This window comes from Carassius carassius, chromosome 8, assembly GCF_963082965.1.
Source record: "Carassius carassius chromosome 8, fCarCar2.1, whole genome shotgun sequence".
NCBI lineage: Eukaryota > Metazoa > Chordata > Actinopteri > Cypriniformes > Cyprinidae > Carassius > Carassius carassius.
This window is the reverse complement of record NC_081762.1, coordinates 33,593,245-33,613,244: the sequence shown is the minus strand read 5'-3', so window position 1 is coordinate 33,613,244 and position 20,000 is coordinate 33,593,245. Positions and strand designations below refer to the sequence as shown.

General features: G+C 36.7%; 1 protein-coding gene across 1 annotated transcript in view; it reads right to left on the bottom strand.

Moving 5' to 3' along the window:
- LOC132145721 (vacuolar protein sorting-associated protein 52 homolog) overlaps positions 1–20,000 on the bottom strand; it is a 62,816-nt gene that overhangs the window by 12,312 nt on the left and 30,504 nt on the right. The window contains exons 9-10 of the mRNA XM_059556944.1: positions 1,739–1,871; positions 54–109 (exon numbers count right to left, since the gene is read on the bottom strand). Coding sequence (XP_059412927.1) covers positions 54–109; positions 1,739–1,871 — 189 coding nt within the window. The remainder of the gene's footprint in view (positions 1–53; positions 110–1,738; positions 1,872–20,000) is intronic.

Here is a 20,000-nt window from a genome sequence, read left to right as displayed (position 1 = left end):
TCCTAATCATCTCGAAATAAGTCTATACTAATTCTATAGTTTGAAGGATATCTTTCTTGGCTGTGTCCTCCACCCCCATCAGATCATCCTTGTATGCAACATCTTCATACTGACAACAACAGAGAGAATCAAAAATAATTCTTCACAGCAATAATATAAATCAATCATTTCCAACTAATTTTATGGCCATTTTTACATTAAAGCCATTTTTTCTAAAAGTATGCACCATCTTTCGACAAATTCTTGCATTTGGGCTTTTACCAAGCAAATGAAATCAGTATCAACAAAACTGATCATTGCAATGCAGAGGAAACACAGAAGCTGCATTAGAAGTGTCATGTAGATGCATTTACACACTGTTCAATGCAGCTCTGAGGGACATGGAGTACTTCAACTTTTAATACATCAATAATATTTTGATTCATGCGGTGAAAGAACGCACTATAAATGTGCACGCTGCTGGACTTCAGCACGTATGCGCACACTCTGTAGGAGTTAGTTTGCTTTTCGTGATATACTGGATAATATCAAATCGCGCATAGTTAAAACAACAACTGATAATCTAAATCTGAGCTTGGCCTTTTCTCTTATTTGGCAGGTGTGTGCGCTAGAGACAATCACAGAGGATGCACTGTGTGTATTGCTTGACAGTGCTTCCGCTCGCTGCTATTTTTATCTTTTACTTTAGACACGCTTTCATTTCTGCCGTTTGAAACGTGTCCTCGAGTACTGACAGACTTTCACAGCGCTTTGTGTTTGTTTGTCCTGAAGCTCGATCTGTGGGCCAATACACCCAATACTTCTGTGATACGAAATCGATGTAAACAGAGTCAGTAATGTTTTCAGAACAGTACAAAACATCTGATATTTGGAAATATATTAAATAACATTTTTATTTTATTTAAATGTAGTTTTAATTTAAATATATTAGTGTGAATGCAGACTATTAAAGCTGCCCCTGTCTATGATGCCACCAGTAATAATGGACAAAAGAAAAACCCTTAACTATAACTGTCTGTAAACTTCTGTACACTTAAAAACACTCTCAGATAATCAAAGTACTTCTTGTTTATCACTTGTAATTGTCTTTCCCCCATTTATTACTTTATATTTGCCTGTATGTTTTGAAACTATATTTATTTGGTCAAATTCTTAACAATTGTTTTGATTTATTATTCATTTGTAATTCAAAAAAAACCCTGTATATCCTTTGGTTATTTACACACTTAATTATGCCCATTCAAATGTATTTTGGAAGTTTTTGTGACTTTCTTTGTTCATGTTTTTGCTCTATGGTTCATCTTCTGTAATTTAATAGCATTAGAGCTGCTCCACTGCAGTGGATTAGTGCTGTAATCACACACTTTGCTCTAATAATGCAGGGAACCACTCGTTATATATATGTGATATTTTTTATAAAATAGAAGTCACTTTTTTATCTGAAACGTGCTGCGATTTATATTCCAAAGCCACTCATACAATGCAGAAACACTCAAGCAAGAAAAACACGTGCAAAGCGTGCATGTATCCGTACTGCACTTCACACTTTAACGTGTTGGTTAAAGGAGCTCAGTATGGGGCCTGATACAGAGTGCATCCCTAGCTGAAACGATAGTCGTAATCTAACTGAATGGTGAAACCAGTGCCGATTCACACCCCTATTTTGTTAGAGGTTGAGAGATGTCTCAATCTAAACTGATCCAGTCAGTGTTTCATACTGTGAAGCGTAGTCTGTCACCTGGACTTTCAGCAGTCTGCTGCTGTAGGACTTGAAGTAACTGAAGTAGATCTTGCTCATGGTGTCCACGTACTCGTCCCGGATCTCCTTAGCGACTGTCCTCTCATTGGCTAACAGGAACTGATAGAAAAACCTGCAGATGACCAGAAACATATCCATAATCAGCACTGCGCCTCTCAGTCATCAGAAACAAGAACGGGTCAGTCATTAAATGTGGAGATAAGATTACTGTGTTTCCATTAGATCAACTGTACTTCAGTCTCAGGAAATATCAGGATTCTTGAATTCATTCATTTTAGTTACTATTTTATTTCAGAAAGGCTCTGTTAATCACAGGATCAGGGCTGTCTACCAAAGAGGGATCATGCGTGACCCAAAACATTCAGACCAGTGGACGACAAATATTACACTGACGATTATTAAGAAATAATAATAACTCATTATCTTTCTCTGTCAAGAGTCTTTTTGTGGCAACCTTTACATTCATGTTATTTAACAATCCTTTAAAGGGGTCCTTGAACTCCCTCACCCAGTTACACACACAACACACACACTCACACTCACAAACTCACACACACACACACACACACACACACACTCACACACACAAACACACACACACACACTCACACTCACAAACTCACACACACACACACACACACTCACACACACAAACACACACACTCACACACACTCACGCACACTCACGCACACACACACACACACAACACACACACTCACATACTGGCATATGTGGTTTATGAGGTCATTGTGACTTTTTGGTGGTTTACGGGGACACACCTTTCCCAACATCCGATCGACATGAAAGTCGTGTCAAAAAATTTAATTTGATCTACAAAAGACAAATCAGGCTTCGAAATTTTTTTTTTACTTTCATAACACACAGATATTAAATATGTGACATTTCACAGACTTACGGGGTCAGACTGAATGGTGGTTTATGAGGACACCTGGTTTATGAGGCCACTTTTACACACAACACACAAACCTAGCCTCAATCCTGGTTTAAGGGGACTGACAAACATTAATAACATTAGTTTGCTTTGCTACTGAAAGAAGGGGTCTTCCATATTTTTATATTCCATAATTGAACTCCATAAACCAGTTCAATTTTATATATATATATATATATAAATTTCACAAGTGCTTTGTAGACTAATTATGTAGTAAAATATTATATATGATCTAGGATTAAACTGTACCATTTGACATTTTGCTTGGAAGGACAATGTAAATACATTTTTAATTCCATTCACAATTTGTAGCATGCCTGCCGTCCAACAATCACAGTAAGTTTTGTGCTTTGTTACTTTTAATAAGAAATAAAGTTTCAGTTTTATCACTAAATTCAATATATATATATATATATATATATATATATATATATATATATATATATATATATATATATATATATATATTATATATATATATATATATATATATATATATATATATATTTGTTCAGCCACAGAGAGACATCAGTAAAACACAGTATCACATGAAGCTTTATTTTTAATGTTTGTTTGAAGAAATCGGTCATGGGATGAGCAAGGAGACTTGTGGAATGCAGACTTGTTAGAAAATGTGTACTCAGTGAAATCATGGCATGGGGTGGCTTCACTTGTTACCATGTCTTGAGCAGTTCAGTTCTATATTAGAAGTTGTAGCCATTGCAGTGTGAAATGTCATCTCCAGCTATCACAGCGGAAGAATGTGTCAGCCAGAACATGCATTGTCTACACCAGGCATAGTTCTGCCTCATTGTAGTTTTAGTTCATGCAACAGGTGTAAATATTTATTGTAAAGCTGGATGTTGCAAAGTCTGAGATCTTTTTGTTTTAACTAATTTAATGTATTCTATTAAAAAACCTAAGTCACTTATTGAAACTATTCGATCGTTAAATGAATAAAATCAATGTCAAATCTGCAATTGTGCTGATATTCAAGAAACAACACTACTAGTAGTCTCATGTTGCTTAACTAGGCTATATCAAACTATTAATGTAAAAACTAAACTTTGAATGCAGTGTTTGTTGTATATATTTTTCAGAACGAATGGTGTGACAGTGACAGTAATGTGACAGTTATACACATTATCCGTGATCAACTGAGGCAGTTCAGGTGTTTGTATTTTTTTTTTCTTTTGTAAATTGCTGATTGCTTTTATCTTGATGCTAAACAAAACCTTAAAACCATAAAATAAAATAATCAACAGTATTAGTAGGGGAGTAAAAAACATGTTTAATTATTTTAAAAAATTCTTCTTTTTGATTGAGTAAAAAAAAAAAAAAACATTTTCACATGCAGGAATAATTTTTTTTTTTACTTTTATAAACAGTAAATCATTTAAGAACACTGTCACTCGATGACAAAACTTTACTTGTAAAAACACAATAAGATTACATTCCAGTGCTGTCAAAAGATTAATCACAATTAATCGCATCCAAAATAAGTTTTTTGTTTACATGAGTGTGTAATGCGTACATTTATTATTTGTATACAGGGGCTGGTCATATAATTAGAATATCATCAAAAGGTTGATTTATTTCAATAATTCCATTAAAAAATTTAACCTTTTCACAATATTCTAATTTTCTGAGATACTAAATTTGGGATTTTCCTTAGTTGTCAGAAATAATCATCGAAATTAAAAGAATAAAACATTTCAACTATATCAGTTTGTGTGTAATGAATGAATATAATATACATGTTTCACGTTTTGAATGGAATTAGTGAAATCATCTTTATCAACAATGATATTCTAATTTTATGACCAGCACCTGTGTATGTGTGTGTGTGTGTGTACAAAAATATTGATATTTCGATAAATATCAATACTAAAATATCTGAATGGTACCAATACAAATTTCTCTAAGTATCGATACACCGATACTAGCCGAGCAGTCTCCAAAGGCACCTTGACAAACACCACAACAGCCCAGTTCTTCTCCTTAGCCCAGGTAAGACTCCTCTGATGTTGTCTGTGGTTCAGTAAATCTCTTGACACGTCTGTGTGTGGTGGATCTTGATGCCTTGACCCCAGCCTCAGTCCATTCCTTGTGAAGTTCACTCAAATTCTTGAATCAATTTTGCTTGACAATCGTCATAAGGCTGGGGTTCTCTCGGTTGGTTGTGCATCTTTTTCTTCCACACTTTTTTCTTCCACTCAACCTTCTGTTAACATGCTTGGATACAGCACTCTGTTAACAGCCAGCTTATTGGCAATTAAATTTTGTGACTTGTGAAGGGTGTCAATAATTGTCAGAGACCATTCTGAAGGCTCATGAAACCTTTGCAGGTGTTTTGAGTTGATAAGCTGATTGGCATGTCACCATATTCTAATTTGTTGAGATAGTGAATTGGTGGGTTTTTGTTAAATGTGAGCCTAAATCATCATAATTAAAAGAACTAAAGACTTAAACTACTTCAGTCTGTGTGCATTGAATTTAATACACAAGTTTCACAATTTGAGTTGAATTACTGAAATGAATGAACTTTTCCTTGACATAATATATATATATATATATATATATATATATATATATATATATATATATATATATTATATTATATATATACACACAAATATATAAAAACACACTAATATATACAAACACGTGTGTATATAAGAAATATTTTGTTTATATATTTATATATAATATAAATCATAATATAAATCTATAAATGTATATACATGTAAATATTTTTTAAATATATACTGTTTATGCGTGTGTATAAAGTATGTAAAAAAACTTATTTTGGAATGCGATTAATCTTTTGACAGCACTTTACAATACATTGCATTCAGAATATAGTCACTTGTGAGTGGAATAAAAAAGTCTCTGATATCTTGGACCGTCCGGTGTTGTAGGACTGGATTCTCTGAATTTTTGCAGACCTCACACTCCCTCGTCGATGTCAAGCGCCCTTTAGTTCTGTGTTGTCTGAAGTGTCGCATAACAGCGTTCACCTCAGATTTTTTTCATGGCCTTTTGGCTGTCCGTTTTCCTTAGCTTGGGACTAAAAAGAAACAATGATAAATTGTTAGCATTACTGCCTACCGTTTTTTTTGTGCCTTTTTTTTTAACCAGACCTGCTTCCCTGGCTGAACTAATACAAAGATTTGTGTAATTAAGTAATGTTTACTTGAATTGAAAATGACTGTATTTAAGAACAGGTAAGCCAACTCAAAATTAAATGGGATTGTATGCCCATATGGCTACTTTAGATGTGAAATTATGGCCCTGTTTCATAGACAGGGTTTAGCCTAAGCCAGGATTAGGCCACAGTTCAATTTGGACATTTAAAATTTTTTTATAAACATGTCTTGGAAAAAAAAACATTACTGTTGTGCATCTTAAGACAAAACAAAGACACTGATATGTTTTAGAATCAGACAATGAAAGTTTCTTTCAGCTGAAATAGCTCAGATTTACATTTTAGTCCAGGACTAGGCTTAAGCCTTTTCTGTGAAACGGGGGTATACCTATAAACAGTATTGAAAACTAGGAAATTAGTTTTAAGTGTTTTTTCCCCAATTTTTCTTTATAATTCTTTTTATTTATATGATCCGTTTGGGTGCCGTCATGCATGCACAGCAGTGATGCACGGGTCAATGTATTAATAACCCGCACCCAACCGATGTTTTCAACTAACCCACCGCAACTCGGACGGAAAAAAAGGAAAATAAAATATTGTACCCGACCCGCTTCATGACCCGCATTTGACTATTGAATGTGACTCAGCAGTGGACTATAGTTTAACAACAGTTATGTGTGTTTACTCATGGTTTATGAGGACACACTTGACTATTGAATGTGACTCAGAAGTGGACTATAGTTTAACAACACTTGTGTGTGTTTACTCATGGTTTATGGGGACACACTTGACTATTGAATGTGACTCAGCAGTGGACTATAGTTTAACAACACGTGTGTGTGTTTACTCATGGTTTATGGGGACACACTTGACTATTGAATGTGACTCAGAAGTGGACTATAGTTTAACAACACTTGTGTGTGTTTACTCATGGTTTATGGGGACACACTTGACTATTGAATGTGACTCAGCAGTGGACTATAGTTTAACAACACGTGTGTGTGTTTACTCATGGTTTATGGGGACACACTTGACTATTGAATGTGACTCAGAAGTGGACTATAGTTTAACAACACTTGTGTGTGTTTACTCATGGTTTATGGGGACACACTTGACTATTGAATGTGACTCAGAAGTGGACTACAGTTTAACAACACGTGTGTGTGTTTTACTCATGGTTTTTGAGGACACACTTGACTATTGAATGTGACTCAGAAGTGGACTATAGTTTAACAACACGTGTGTGTGTTTTTACTCATGGTTTATGAGGACACACTTGACTATTGAATGTGACTCAGAAGTGGACTACAGTTTAACAACACGTGTGTGTTTTACTCATGGTTTATGAGGACACACTTGACTGTTGAATGTGACTCAGCAGTGGAGTATAGTTTAACAACACGTGTGTGTGTTTTACTCATGGTTTATGAGGACACTTGACTATTGAATGTGACTCAGAAGTGGACTATAGTTTAACAACACTTGTGTGTGTTTACTCATGGTTTATGGGGACACACTTGACTATTGAATGTGACTCAGAAGTGGACTACAGTTTAACAACACGTGTGTGTGTTTTACTCATGGTTTTTGAGGACACACTTGACTATTGAATGTGACTCAGAAGTGGACTATAGTTTAACAACACGTGTGTGTGTTTTTACTCATGGTTTATGAGGACACACTTGACTATTGAATGTGACTCAGAAGTGGACTACAGTTTAACAACACGTGTGTGTTTTACTCATGGTTTATGAGGACACACTTGACTGTTGAATGTGACTCAGCAGTGGAGTATAGTTTAACAACACGTGTGTGTGTTTTACTCATGGTTTATGAGGACACTTGACTATTGAATGTGACTCAGAAGTGGACTATAGTTTAACAACACTTGTGTGTGTTTTACTCATGGTTTATGAAGACAGACTTGACTATTGAATGTGACTCAGCAGTGGAATATAGTTTAACAACACTTGTGTGTGTTTACTCATGGTTTATGGGGACACACTTGACTATTGAATGTGACTCAGAAGTGGACTACAGTTTAACAACACTTCTGTGTGTTTACTCATGGTTTTTGAGGACACACTTGACTATTGAATGTGACTCAGAAGTGGACTATAGTTTAACAACACTTGTGTGTGTTTTACTCATGGTTTATGAAGACAGACTTGACTATTGAATGTGACTCAGCAGTGGAATATAGTTTAACAACACTTGTGTGTGTTTACTCATGGTTTATGGGGACACACTTGACTATTGAATGTGACTCAGAAGTGGACTACAGTTTAACAACACGTGTGTGTGTTTTACTCATGGTTTTTGAGGACACACTTGACTATTGAATGTGACTCAGAAGTGGACTATAGTTTAACAACACGTGTGTGTGTTTTTACTCATGGTTTATGAGGACACACTTGACTATTGAATGTGACTCAGAAGTGGACTATAGTTTAACAACACTTCTGTGTGTTTTACTCATGGTTTATGAGGACACACTTGACTATTGAATGTGACTCAGAAGTGGACTACAGTTTAACAACACGTGTGTGTTTTACTCATGGTTTATGAGGACACACTTGACTGTTGAATGTGACTCAGAAGTGGACTATAGTTTAACAACACTTCTGTGTGTTTACTCATGGTTTATGAGGACACAAGTGACTATTGAATGTGACTCAGCAGTGGAATATAGTTTAACAACACTTGTGTGTGTTTACTCATGGTTTATGGGGACACACTTGACTATTGAATGTGACTCAGAAGTGGACTACAGTTTAACAACACTTCTGTGTGTTTACTCATGGTTTTTGAGGACACACTTGACTATTGAATGTGACTCAGAAGTGGACTATAGTTTAACAACACGTGTGTGTGTTTTACTCATGGTTTTTGAGGACACACTTGACTATTGAATGTGACTCAGAAGTGGACTATAGTTTAACAACACGTGTGTGTGTGTTTTTACTCATGGTTTATGAGGACACACTTGACTATTGAATGTGACTCAGAAGTGGACTATAGTTTAACAACACTTGTGTGTGTTTACTCATGGTTTATGGGGACACACTTGACTATTGAATGTGACTCAGAAGTGGACTATAGTTTAACAACACTTGTGTGTGTTTACTCATGGTTTATGGGGACACACTTGACTATTGAATGTGACTCAGCAGTGGACTATAGTTTAACAACACGTGTGTGTGTTTACTCATGGTTTATGGGGACACACTTGACTATTGAATGTGACTCAGAAGTGGACTATAGTTTAACAACACTTGTGTGTGTTTACTCATGGTTTATGGGGACACACTTGACTATTGAATGTGACTCAGAAGTGGACTATAGTTTAACAACACTTGTGTGTGTTTACTCATGGTTTATGGGGACACACTTGACTATTGAATGTGACTCAGAAGTGGACTACAGTTTAACAACACGTGTGTGTGTTTTACTCATGGTTTTTGAGGACACACTTGACTATTGAATGTGACTCAGAAGTGGACTATAGTTTAACAACACGTGTGTGTGTTTTTACTCATGGTTTATGAGGACACACTTGACTATTGAATGTGACTCAGAAGTGGACTATAGTTTAACAACACGTGTGTGTGTTTACTCATGGTTTATGAGGACACACTTGACTATTGAATGTGACTCAGCAGTGGAGTATAGTTTAACAACACGTGTGTGTGTTTTACTCATGGTTTATGAGGACACTTGACTATTGAATGTGACTCAGAAGTGGACTATAGTTTAACAACACTTGTGTGTGTTTTACTCATGGTTTATGAAGACAGACTTGACTATTGAATGTGACTCAGCAGTGGAATATAGTTTAACAACACTTGTGTGTGTTTACTCATGGTTTATGGGGACACACTTGACTATTGAATGTGACTCAGAAGTGGACTACAGTTTAACAACACTTCTGTGTGTTTACTCATGGTTTTTGAGGACACACTTGACTATTGAATGTGACTCAGAAGTGGACTATAGTTTAACAACACGTGTGTGTGTTTTACTCATGGTTTTTGAGGACACACTTGACTATTGAATGTGACTCAGCAGTGGAGTATAGTTTAACAACAGTTGTGCGTGTTTACTCATGGTTTATGAGGACACACTTGACTATTGAATGTGACTCAGAAGTGGACTATAGTTTAACAACACGTGTGTGTGTTTACTCATGGTTTATGAGGACACACTTGACTATTGAATGTGACTCAGCAGTGGAGTATAGTTTAACAACACTTGTGTGTGTTTACTCATGGTTTATGAGGACACACTTGACTATTGAATGTGACTCAGAAGTGGAGTATAGTTTAACAACACTTGTGTTTGTTTACTCATGGTTTATGAGGACACACTTGACTATTGAATGTGACTCAGCAGTGGACTATAGTTTAACAACACGTGTGTGTGTTTACTCATGGTTTATGAGGACACACTTGACTATTGAATGTGACTCAGCAGTGGTCTATAGTTTAACAACACGTGTGTGTGTTTTACTCATGGTTTATGAGGACACACTTGACTATTGAATGTGACTCAGAAGTGGACTATAGTTTAACAACACGTGTGTGTGTTTACTCATGGTTTATGAGGACACATTTGACTATTGAATGTGACTCAGAAGTGGAGTATAGTTTAACAACACTTGTGTGTGTTTACTCATGGTTTATGAGGACACAAGTGACTATTGAATGTGACTCAGAAGTGGAGTATAGTTTAACAACACTTCTGTGTGTTTACTCATGGTTTATGAGGACACACTTGACTATTGAATGTGACTCAGAAGTGGACTATAGTTTAACAACAGTTGTGTGTGTTTTACTCATGGTTTATGACGACACACTTGACTATTGAATGTGACTCAGAAGTGGACTATAGTTTAACAACACGTGTGTGTGTTTTACTCATGGATTATGAGGACACACTTGACTATTGAATGTGACTCAGAAGTGGACTATAGTTTAACAACACTTGTGTGTGTTTACTCATGGTTTATGAGGACACACTTGACTATTGAATGTGACTCAGAAGTGGACTATAGTTTAACAACACGTGTGTGTGTTTTACTCATGGATTATGAGGACACACTTGACTATTGAACGTGACTCAGAAGTGGACTATAGTTTAACAACACGTGTGTGTGTTTTACTCATGGTTTATGAGGACACAAGTGACTATTGAATGTGACTCAGAAGTGGACTATAGTTTAACAACACTTCTTTGTGTTTACTCATGGTTTATGAGGACACAAGTGACTATTGAATGTGACTCAGCAGTGGAGTATAGTTTAACAACACTTCTGTGTGTTTACTCATGGTTTATGAGGACACACTTGACTATTGAATGTGACTCAGCAGTGGAGTATAGTTTAACAACACTTCTGTGTGTTTACTCATGGTTTATGAGGACACACTTGACTATTGAATGTGACTCAGCAGTGGAGTATAGTTTAACAACACTTCTGTGTGTTTTACTCATGGTATATGAGGACACACTTGACTATTGAATGTGACTCAGAAGTGGACTATAGTTTAACAACACTTGTGTGTGTTTACTCATGGTTTATGAGGACACACTTGACTATTGAATGTGACTCAGAAGTAGACTATAGTTTAACAACACGTGTGTGTGTTTTACTAATGGTTTATGAGGACACTTGACTATTGAATGTGACTCAGAAGTGGACTATAGTTTAACAACACTTCTGTGTGTTTTACTCATGGTTTATGAGGACACAAGTGACTATTGAATGTGACTCAGCAGTGGAGTATAGTTTAACAACACTTCTGTGTGTTTACTCATGGTTTATGAGGACACAAGTGACTATTGAATGTGACTCAGAAGTGGAGTATAGTTTAACAACACGTGTGTGTGTTTACTCATGGTTTATGAGGACACACTTGACTATTGAATGTGACTCAGCAGTGGAGTATAGTTTAACAACACTTCTGTGTGTTTACTCATGGTTTATGAGGACACAAGTGACTATTGAATGTGACTCAGAAGTGGAGTATAGTTTAACAACACTTCTGTGTGTTTTACTCATGGTATATGAGGACACACTTGACTATTGAATGTGACTCAGAAGTGGACTATAGTTTAACAACACTTGTGTGTGTTTACTCATGGTTTATGAGGACACAAGTGACTATTGAATGTGACTCAGAAGTGGACTATAGTTTAACAACACTTCTTTGTGTTTACTCATGGTTTATGAGGACACAAGTGACTATTGAATGTGACTCAGCAGTGGAGTATAGTTTAACAACACTTCTGTGTGTTTACTCATGGTTTATGAGGACACACTTGACTATTGAATGTGACTCAGCAGTGGAGTATAGTTTAACAATACTTCCGTGTGTTTACTCACGGTTTATGAGGACACACTTGACTATTGAATGTGACTAAGAAGTAGACTATAGTTTAACAACACGTGTGTGTGTTTACTCATGGTTTATGAGGACACACTTGACTATTGAATGTGACTCAGAAGTGGAGTATAGTTTAACAACACGTGTGTGTGTTTACTCATGGTTTATGAGGACACACTTGACTATTGAATGTGACTCAGCAGTGGAGTATAGTTTAACAACACTTCTGTGTGTTTTACTCATGGTATATGAGGACACACTTGACTATTGAATGTGACTCAGAAGTGGACTATAGTTTAACAACACTTGTGTGTGTTTACTCATGGTTTATGAGGACACAAGTGACTATTGAATGTGACTCAGAAGTGGACTATAGTTTAACAACACTTCTTTGTGTTTACTCATGGTTTATGAGGACACAAGTGACTATTGAATGTGACTCAGCAGTGGAGTATAGTTTAACAACACTTCTGTGTGTTTACTCATGGTTTATGAGGACACACTTGACTATTGAATGTGACTCAGCAGTGGAGTATAGTTTAACAATACTTCCGTGTGTTTACTCACGGTTTATGAGGACACACTTGACTATTGAATGTGACTAAGAAGTAGACTATAGTTTAACAACACGTGTGTGTGTTTTACTCATGGTTTATGAGGACACTTGACTATTGAATGTGACTCAGAAGTGGACTATAGTTTAACAACATGTGTGTGTGTTTTACTCATGGTTTATGAGGACACACTTGACTATTGAATGTGACTCAGAAGTGGACTATAGTTTAACAACACGTGTGTGTGTTTTACTCATGGTTTATGAGGACACTTGACTATTTAATGCGACTCAGAAGTGGACTATAGTTTAACAACATGTGTGTGTGTTTTACTCATGGTTTATGAGGACACACTTGACTATTGAATGTGACTCAGAAGTGGACTATAGTTTAACAACACGTGTGTGTGTTATACTCATGGTTTATGAGGACACTTGACTATTGAATGTGACTCAGAAGTGGACTATAGTTTAACAACACGTGTGTGTGTTTACTCATGGTTTATGAGGACACACTTGACTATTGAATGTGACTCAGAAGTGGACTATAGTTTAACAACACTTCTGTGTGTTTACTCATGGTTTATGAGGACACACTTGACTATTGAATGTGACTCAGCAGTGGACTATAGTTTAACAACACTTCTGTGTGTTTTACTCATGGTTTATGAGGACACACTTGACTATTGAATGTGACTCAGAAGTGGACTATAGTTTAACAACACTTCTGTGTGTTTACTCATGGTTTATGAGGACACACTTGACTATTGAATGTGACTCAGAAGTGGACTATAGTTTAACAACACTTCTGTGTGTTTACTCATGGTTTATGAGGACACACTTGACTATTGAATGTGACTCAGCAGTGGACTATAGTTTAACAAAACTTCTGTGTGTTTACTCATGGTTTATGAGGACACACTTGACTATTGAATGTGACTCAGCAGTGGACTATAGTTTAACAAAACTTCTGTGTGTTTACTCATGGTTTATGAGGACACACTTGACTATTGAATGTGACTCAGAGGTGGAGTATAGTTTAACAACACTTGTGTGTGTTTTACTCATGGTTTATGAGGACACACTTGACTATTGAATGTGACTCAGAAGTGGACTATAGTTTAACAACACTTCTGTGTGTTTACTCATGGTTTATGAGGACACACGTGACTATTGAATGTGACTCAGAAGTGGACTATAGTTTAACAACACTTCTGTGTGTTTACTCATGGTTTATGAGGACACACGTGACTATTGAATGTGACTCAGAAGTGGACTATAGTTTAACAACACTTCTGTGTGTTTACTCATGGTTTATGAGGACACACGTGACTATTGAATGTGACTCAGAAGTGGACTACAGTTTAACAACACGTGTGTGTGTTTACTCATGGTTTATGAGGACACACTTGACTGTTGAATGTGACTCAGAAGTGGACTATAGTTTAACAACACTTGTGTGTGTTTACTCATGGTTTATGAGGACACAAGTGACTATTGAATGTGACTCAGAAGTGGACTACAGTTTAACAACACGTGTGTGTGTTTACTCATGGTTTATGAGGACACAAGTGACTATTGAATGTGACTCAGAAGTGGACTATAGTTTAACAACACTTGTGTGTGTTTACTCATGGTTTATGAGGACACAAGTGACTATTGAATGTGACTCAGAAGTGGACTACAGTTTAACAACACGTGTGTGTGTTTACTCATGGTTTATGAGGACACACTTGACTATTGAATGTGACTCAGCAGTGGAGTATAGTTTAACAACACTTCTGTGTGTTTACTCATGGTTTATGAGGACACACTTGACTATTGAATGCGACTCAGAAGTGGACTATAGTTTAACAACACGTGTGTGTGTGTTTTACTCTTAGTTTATGAGGACACTTGACTATTGAATGTCACTCAGAAGTGGACTATAGATTAACAACATGTGTGTGTGTTTTACTCATGGTTTATGAGGACACAAGTGACTATTGAATGTGACTCAGAAGTGGAGTATAGTTTAACAACACTTGTGTGTGTTTACTCATGGTTTATGAGGACACAAGTGACTATTGAATGTGACTCAGAAGTGGACTATAGTTTAACAACACTTCTGTGTGTTTACTCATGGTTTATGAGGACACACTTGACTATTGAATGTGACTCAGAAGTGGACTATAGTTTAACAACACTTCTGTGTGTTTACTCATGGTTTATGAGGACACACGTGACTATTGAATGTGACTCAGAAGTGGACTATAGTTTAACAACACTTCTGTGTGTTTACTCATGGTTTATGAGGACACACGTGACTATTGAATGTGACTCAGAAGTGGACTATAGTTTAACAACACTTCTGTGTGTTTACTCATGGTTTATGAGGACACACGTGACTATTGAATGTGACTCAGAAGTGGACTACAGTTTAACAACACGTGTGTGTGTTTACTCATGGTTTATGAGGACACACTTGACTGTTGAATGTGACTCAGAAGTGGACTATAGTTTAACAACACTTGTGTGTGTTTACTCATGGTTTATGAGGACACAAGTGACTATTGAATGTGACTCAGAAGTGGACTACAGTTTAACAACACGTGTGTGTGTTTACTCATGGTTTATGAGGACACACTTGACTGTTGAATGTGACTCAGAAGTGGACTATAGTTTAACAACACTTGTGTGTGTTTACTCATGGTTTATGAGGACACAAGTGACTATTGAATGTGACTCAGAAGTGGACTACAGTTTAACAACACGTGTGTGTGTTTACTCATGGTTTATGAGGACACACTTGACTATTGAATGTGACTCAGCAGTGGAGTATAGTTTAACAACACTTCTGTGTGTTTACTCATGGTTTATGAGGACACACTTGACTATTGAATGCGACTCAGAAGTGGACTATAGTTTAACAACACGTGTGTGTGTGTTTTACTCTTAGTTTATGAGGACACTTGACTATTGAATGTCACTCAGAAGTGGACTATAGATTAACAACATGTGTGTGTGTTTTACTCATGGTTTATGAGGACACAAGTGACTATTGAATGTGACTCAGAAGTGGAGTATAGTTTAACAACACTTGTGTGTGTTTACTCATGGTTTATGAGGACACAAGTGACTATTGAATGTGACTCAGAAGTGGACTATAGTTTAACAACACTTCTGTGTGTTTACTCATGGTTTATGAGGACACACTTGACTATTGAATGTGATTCAGCAGTGGAGTATAGTTTAACAACACTTCTGTGTGTTTAATCATGGTTTATGAGGACACACTTGACTATTGAATGTGACTCAGAAGTGGACTATAGTTTAACAACACGTGTGTGTGTTTTACTCATGGTTTATGAGGACACACTTGACTATTGAATGTGACTCAGAAGTGGAGTATAGTTTAACAACACTTGTGTGTGTTTACTCATGGTTTATGAGGACACAAGTGACTATTGAATGTGACTCAGAAGTGGACTATAGTTTAACAACACTTCTGTGTGTTTACTCATGGTTTATGAGGACACACTTGACTATTGAATGTGACTCAGCAGTGGAGTATAGTTTAACAACACTTCTGTGTGTTTACTCATGGTTTATGAGGACACACTTGACTATTGAATGTGACTCAGCAGTGGAATATAGTTTAACAACACTTCTGTGCGTTTACTCATGGTTTATGAGGACACACTTGACTATTGAATGTGACTCAGAAGTGGACTATAGTTTAACAACACTTGTGTTTGTTTACTCATGGTTTATGAGGACACACTTGACTATTGAATGTGACTCAGCAGTGGAGTATAGTTTAACAACACTTCTGTGTGTTTACTCATGGTTTATGAGGACACACGTGACTATTGAATGTGACTCAGCAGTGGACTATAGTTTAACAACATGTGTGTGTGTTTTACTCATGGTTTATGAGGACACAAGTGACTATTGAATGTGACTCAGCAGTGGACTATAGTTTAACAACATGTGTGTGTGTTTTACTCATGGTTTATGAGGACACAAGTGACTATTGAATGTGACTCAGCAGTGGACTATAGTTTAACAACACGTGTGTGTGTTTTACTCATGGTTTATGAGGACACAAGTGACTATTGAATGTGACTCAGCAGTGGACTATAGTTTAACAACACTTCTGTGTGTTTACTCATGGTTTATGAGGACACAAGTGACTATTGAATGTGACTCAGCAGTGAACAATAGTTTAACAACACGTGTGTGTGTTTTACTCATGGTTTTTGAGGACACAAGTGACTATTGAATGTGACTCAGCAGTGAACAATAGTTTAACAACACGTGTGTGTGTTTACTCATGGTTTATGAGGACACACTTGACTATTGAATGTGACTCAGAAGTGGACTATAGTTTAACAACACGTGTGTGTGTTTTACTCATGGTTTATGAGGACACACTTGACTATTGAATGTGACTCAGAAGTGGAGTATAGTTTAACAACACTTGTGTGTGTTTACTCATGGTTTATGAGGACACAAGTGACTATTGAATGTGACTCAGAAGTGGACTATAGTTTAACAACACTTCTGTGTGTTTACTCATGGTTTATGAGGACACACTTGACTATTGAATGTGACTCAGCAGTGGAGTATAGTTTAACAACACTTCTGTGTGTTTACTCATGGTTTATGAGGACACACTTGACTATTGAATGTGACTCAGCAGTGGAATATAGTTTAACAACACTTCTGTGCGTTTACTCATGGTTTATGAGGACACACTTGACTATTGAATGTGACTCAGAAGTGGACTATAGTTTAACAACACTTCTGTGTGTTTACTCATGGTTTATGAGGACACAAGTGACTATTGAATGTGACTCAGCAGTGGACTATAGTTTAACAACATGTGTGTGTGTTTTACTCATGGTTTATGAGGACACAAGTGACTATTGAATGTGACTCAGCAGTGGACTATAGTTTAACAACACTTCTGTGTGAATACTCATGGTTTATGAGGACACAAGTGACTATTGAATGTGACTCAGCAGTGGACAATAGTTTAACAACACGTGTGTGTGTTTACTCATGGTTTATGAGGACACTTGACTATTGAATGTGACTCAGAAGTGGACTATAGTTTAACAACACTTGTGTGTGTTTACTCATGGTTTATGAGGACACACTTGACTATTGAATGTGACTCAGAAGTGGACTATAGTTTAACAAAACGTGTGTGTGTTTACTCATGGTTTATGAGGACACACTTGACTATTGAATGTGACTCAGAAGTGGACTATAGTTTAACAACACTTGTGTGTGTTTACTCATGGTTTATGAGGACACTTGACTATTGAATGTGACTCAGAAGTGGACTATAGTTTAACAACACTTGTGTGTGTTTACTCATGGTTTATGAGGACACTTGACTATTGAATGTGACTCAGAAGTGGACTATAGTTTAACAACACTTGTGTGTGTTTACTCATGGTTTATGAGGACACACTTGACTATTGAATGTGACTCAGAAGTGGACTATAGTTTAACAAAACGTGTGTGTGTTTACTCATGGTTTATGAGGACACACTTGACTATTGAATGTGACTCAGAAGTGGACTATAGTTTAACAACACTTCTGTGTGTTTACTCATGGTTTATGAGGACACTTGACTATTGAATGTGACTCAGAAGTGGACTATAGTTTAACAACACGTGTGTGTGTTTTACTCATGGTTTATGAGGACACAAGGGACTATTGAATGTGACTCAGAAGTGGACTATAGTTTAACAACACTTCTGTGTGTTTACTCATGGTTTATGAGGACACTTGACTATTGAATGTGACTCAGAAGTGGACTATAGTTTAACAACACGTGTGTGTGTTTTACTCATGGTTTATGAGGACACACTTGACTATTGAATGTGACTCAGCAGTGAACAATAGTTTAACAACACGTGTGTGTGTTTACTCATGGTTTATGAGGACACAAGTGACTATTGAATGTGACTCAGCAGTGGACTATAGTTTAACAACACGTGTGTGTGTTTTACTCATGGTTTATGAGGACACAAGTGACTATTGAATGTGACTCAGCAGTGGACTATAGTTTAACAACACTTCTGTGTGTTTACTCATGGTTTATGAGGACACACTTGACTATTGAATGTGACTCAGAAGTGGACTATAGTTTAACAACACGTGTGTGTGTTTTACTCATGGTTTATGAGGACACTTGACTATTGAATGTGACTCAGAATGGACTATAGTTTAACAACACGTGTGTGTGTTTACTCATGGTTTATGAGGACACAAGTGACTATTGAATGTGACTCAGAAGTGGACTATAGTTTAACAACACTTCTGTGTGTTTACTCATGGTTTATGAGGACACAAGTGACTATTGAATGTGACTCAGCAGTGGACTATAGTTTAACAACACTTCTGTGTGTTTACTCATGGTTTATGAGGACACACTTGACTATTGAATGTGACTCAGCAGTGGAGTATAGTTTAACAACACGTGTGTGTGTTTACTCATGGTTTATGAGGACACACTTGACTATTGAATGTGACTCAGAAGTGGACTATAGTTTAACAACACTTCTGTGTGTTTACTCATGGTTTATGAGGACACACTTGACTATTGAATGTGACTCAGAAGTGGACTATAGTTTAACAACACTTGTGTGTGTTTACTCATGGTTTATGGGGACACACTTGACTATTGAATGTGACTCAGAAGTGGAGTATAGTTTAACAACACGTGTGTGTGTTTACTCATGGTTTATGAGGACACACTTGACTATCGAATGTGACTCAGCAGTGGAGTATAGTTTAACAACACTTCTGTGTGTTTACTCATGGTTTATGAGGACACACTTGACTATTGAATGTGACTCAGCAGTGGAGTATAGTTTAACAACACGTGTGTGTGTTTACTCATGGTTTATGAGGACACACTTGACTATTGAATGTGACTCAGAAGTGGAGTATAGTTTAACAACACGTGTGTGTGTTTACTCATGGTTTATGAGGACACACTTGACTATCGAATGTGACTCAGCAGTGGAGTATAGTTTAACAACACGTGTGTGTGTTTACTCATGGTTTATGAGGACACACTTGACTATTGAATGTGACTCAGCAGTGGAGTATAGTTTAACAACACGTGTGTGTGTTTACTCATGGTTTATGAGGACACACTTGACTATTGAATGTGACTCAGAAGTGGACTATAGTTTAACA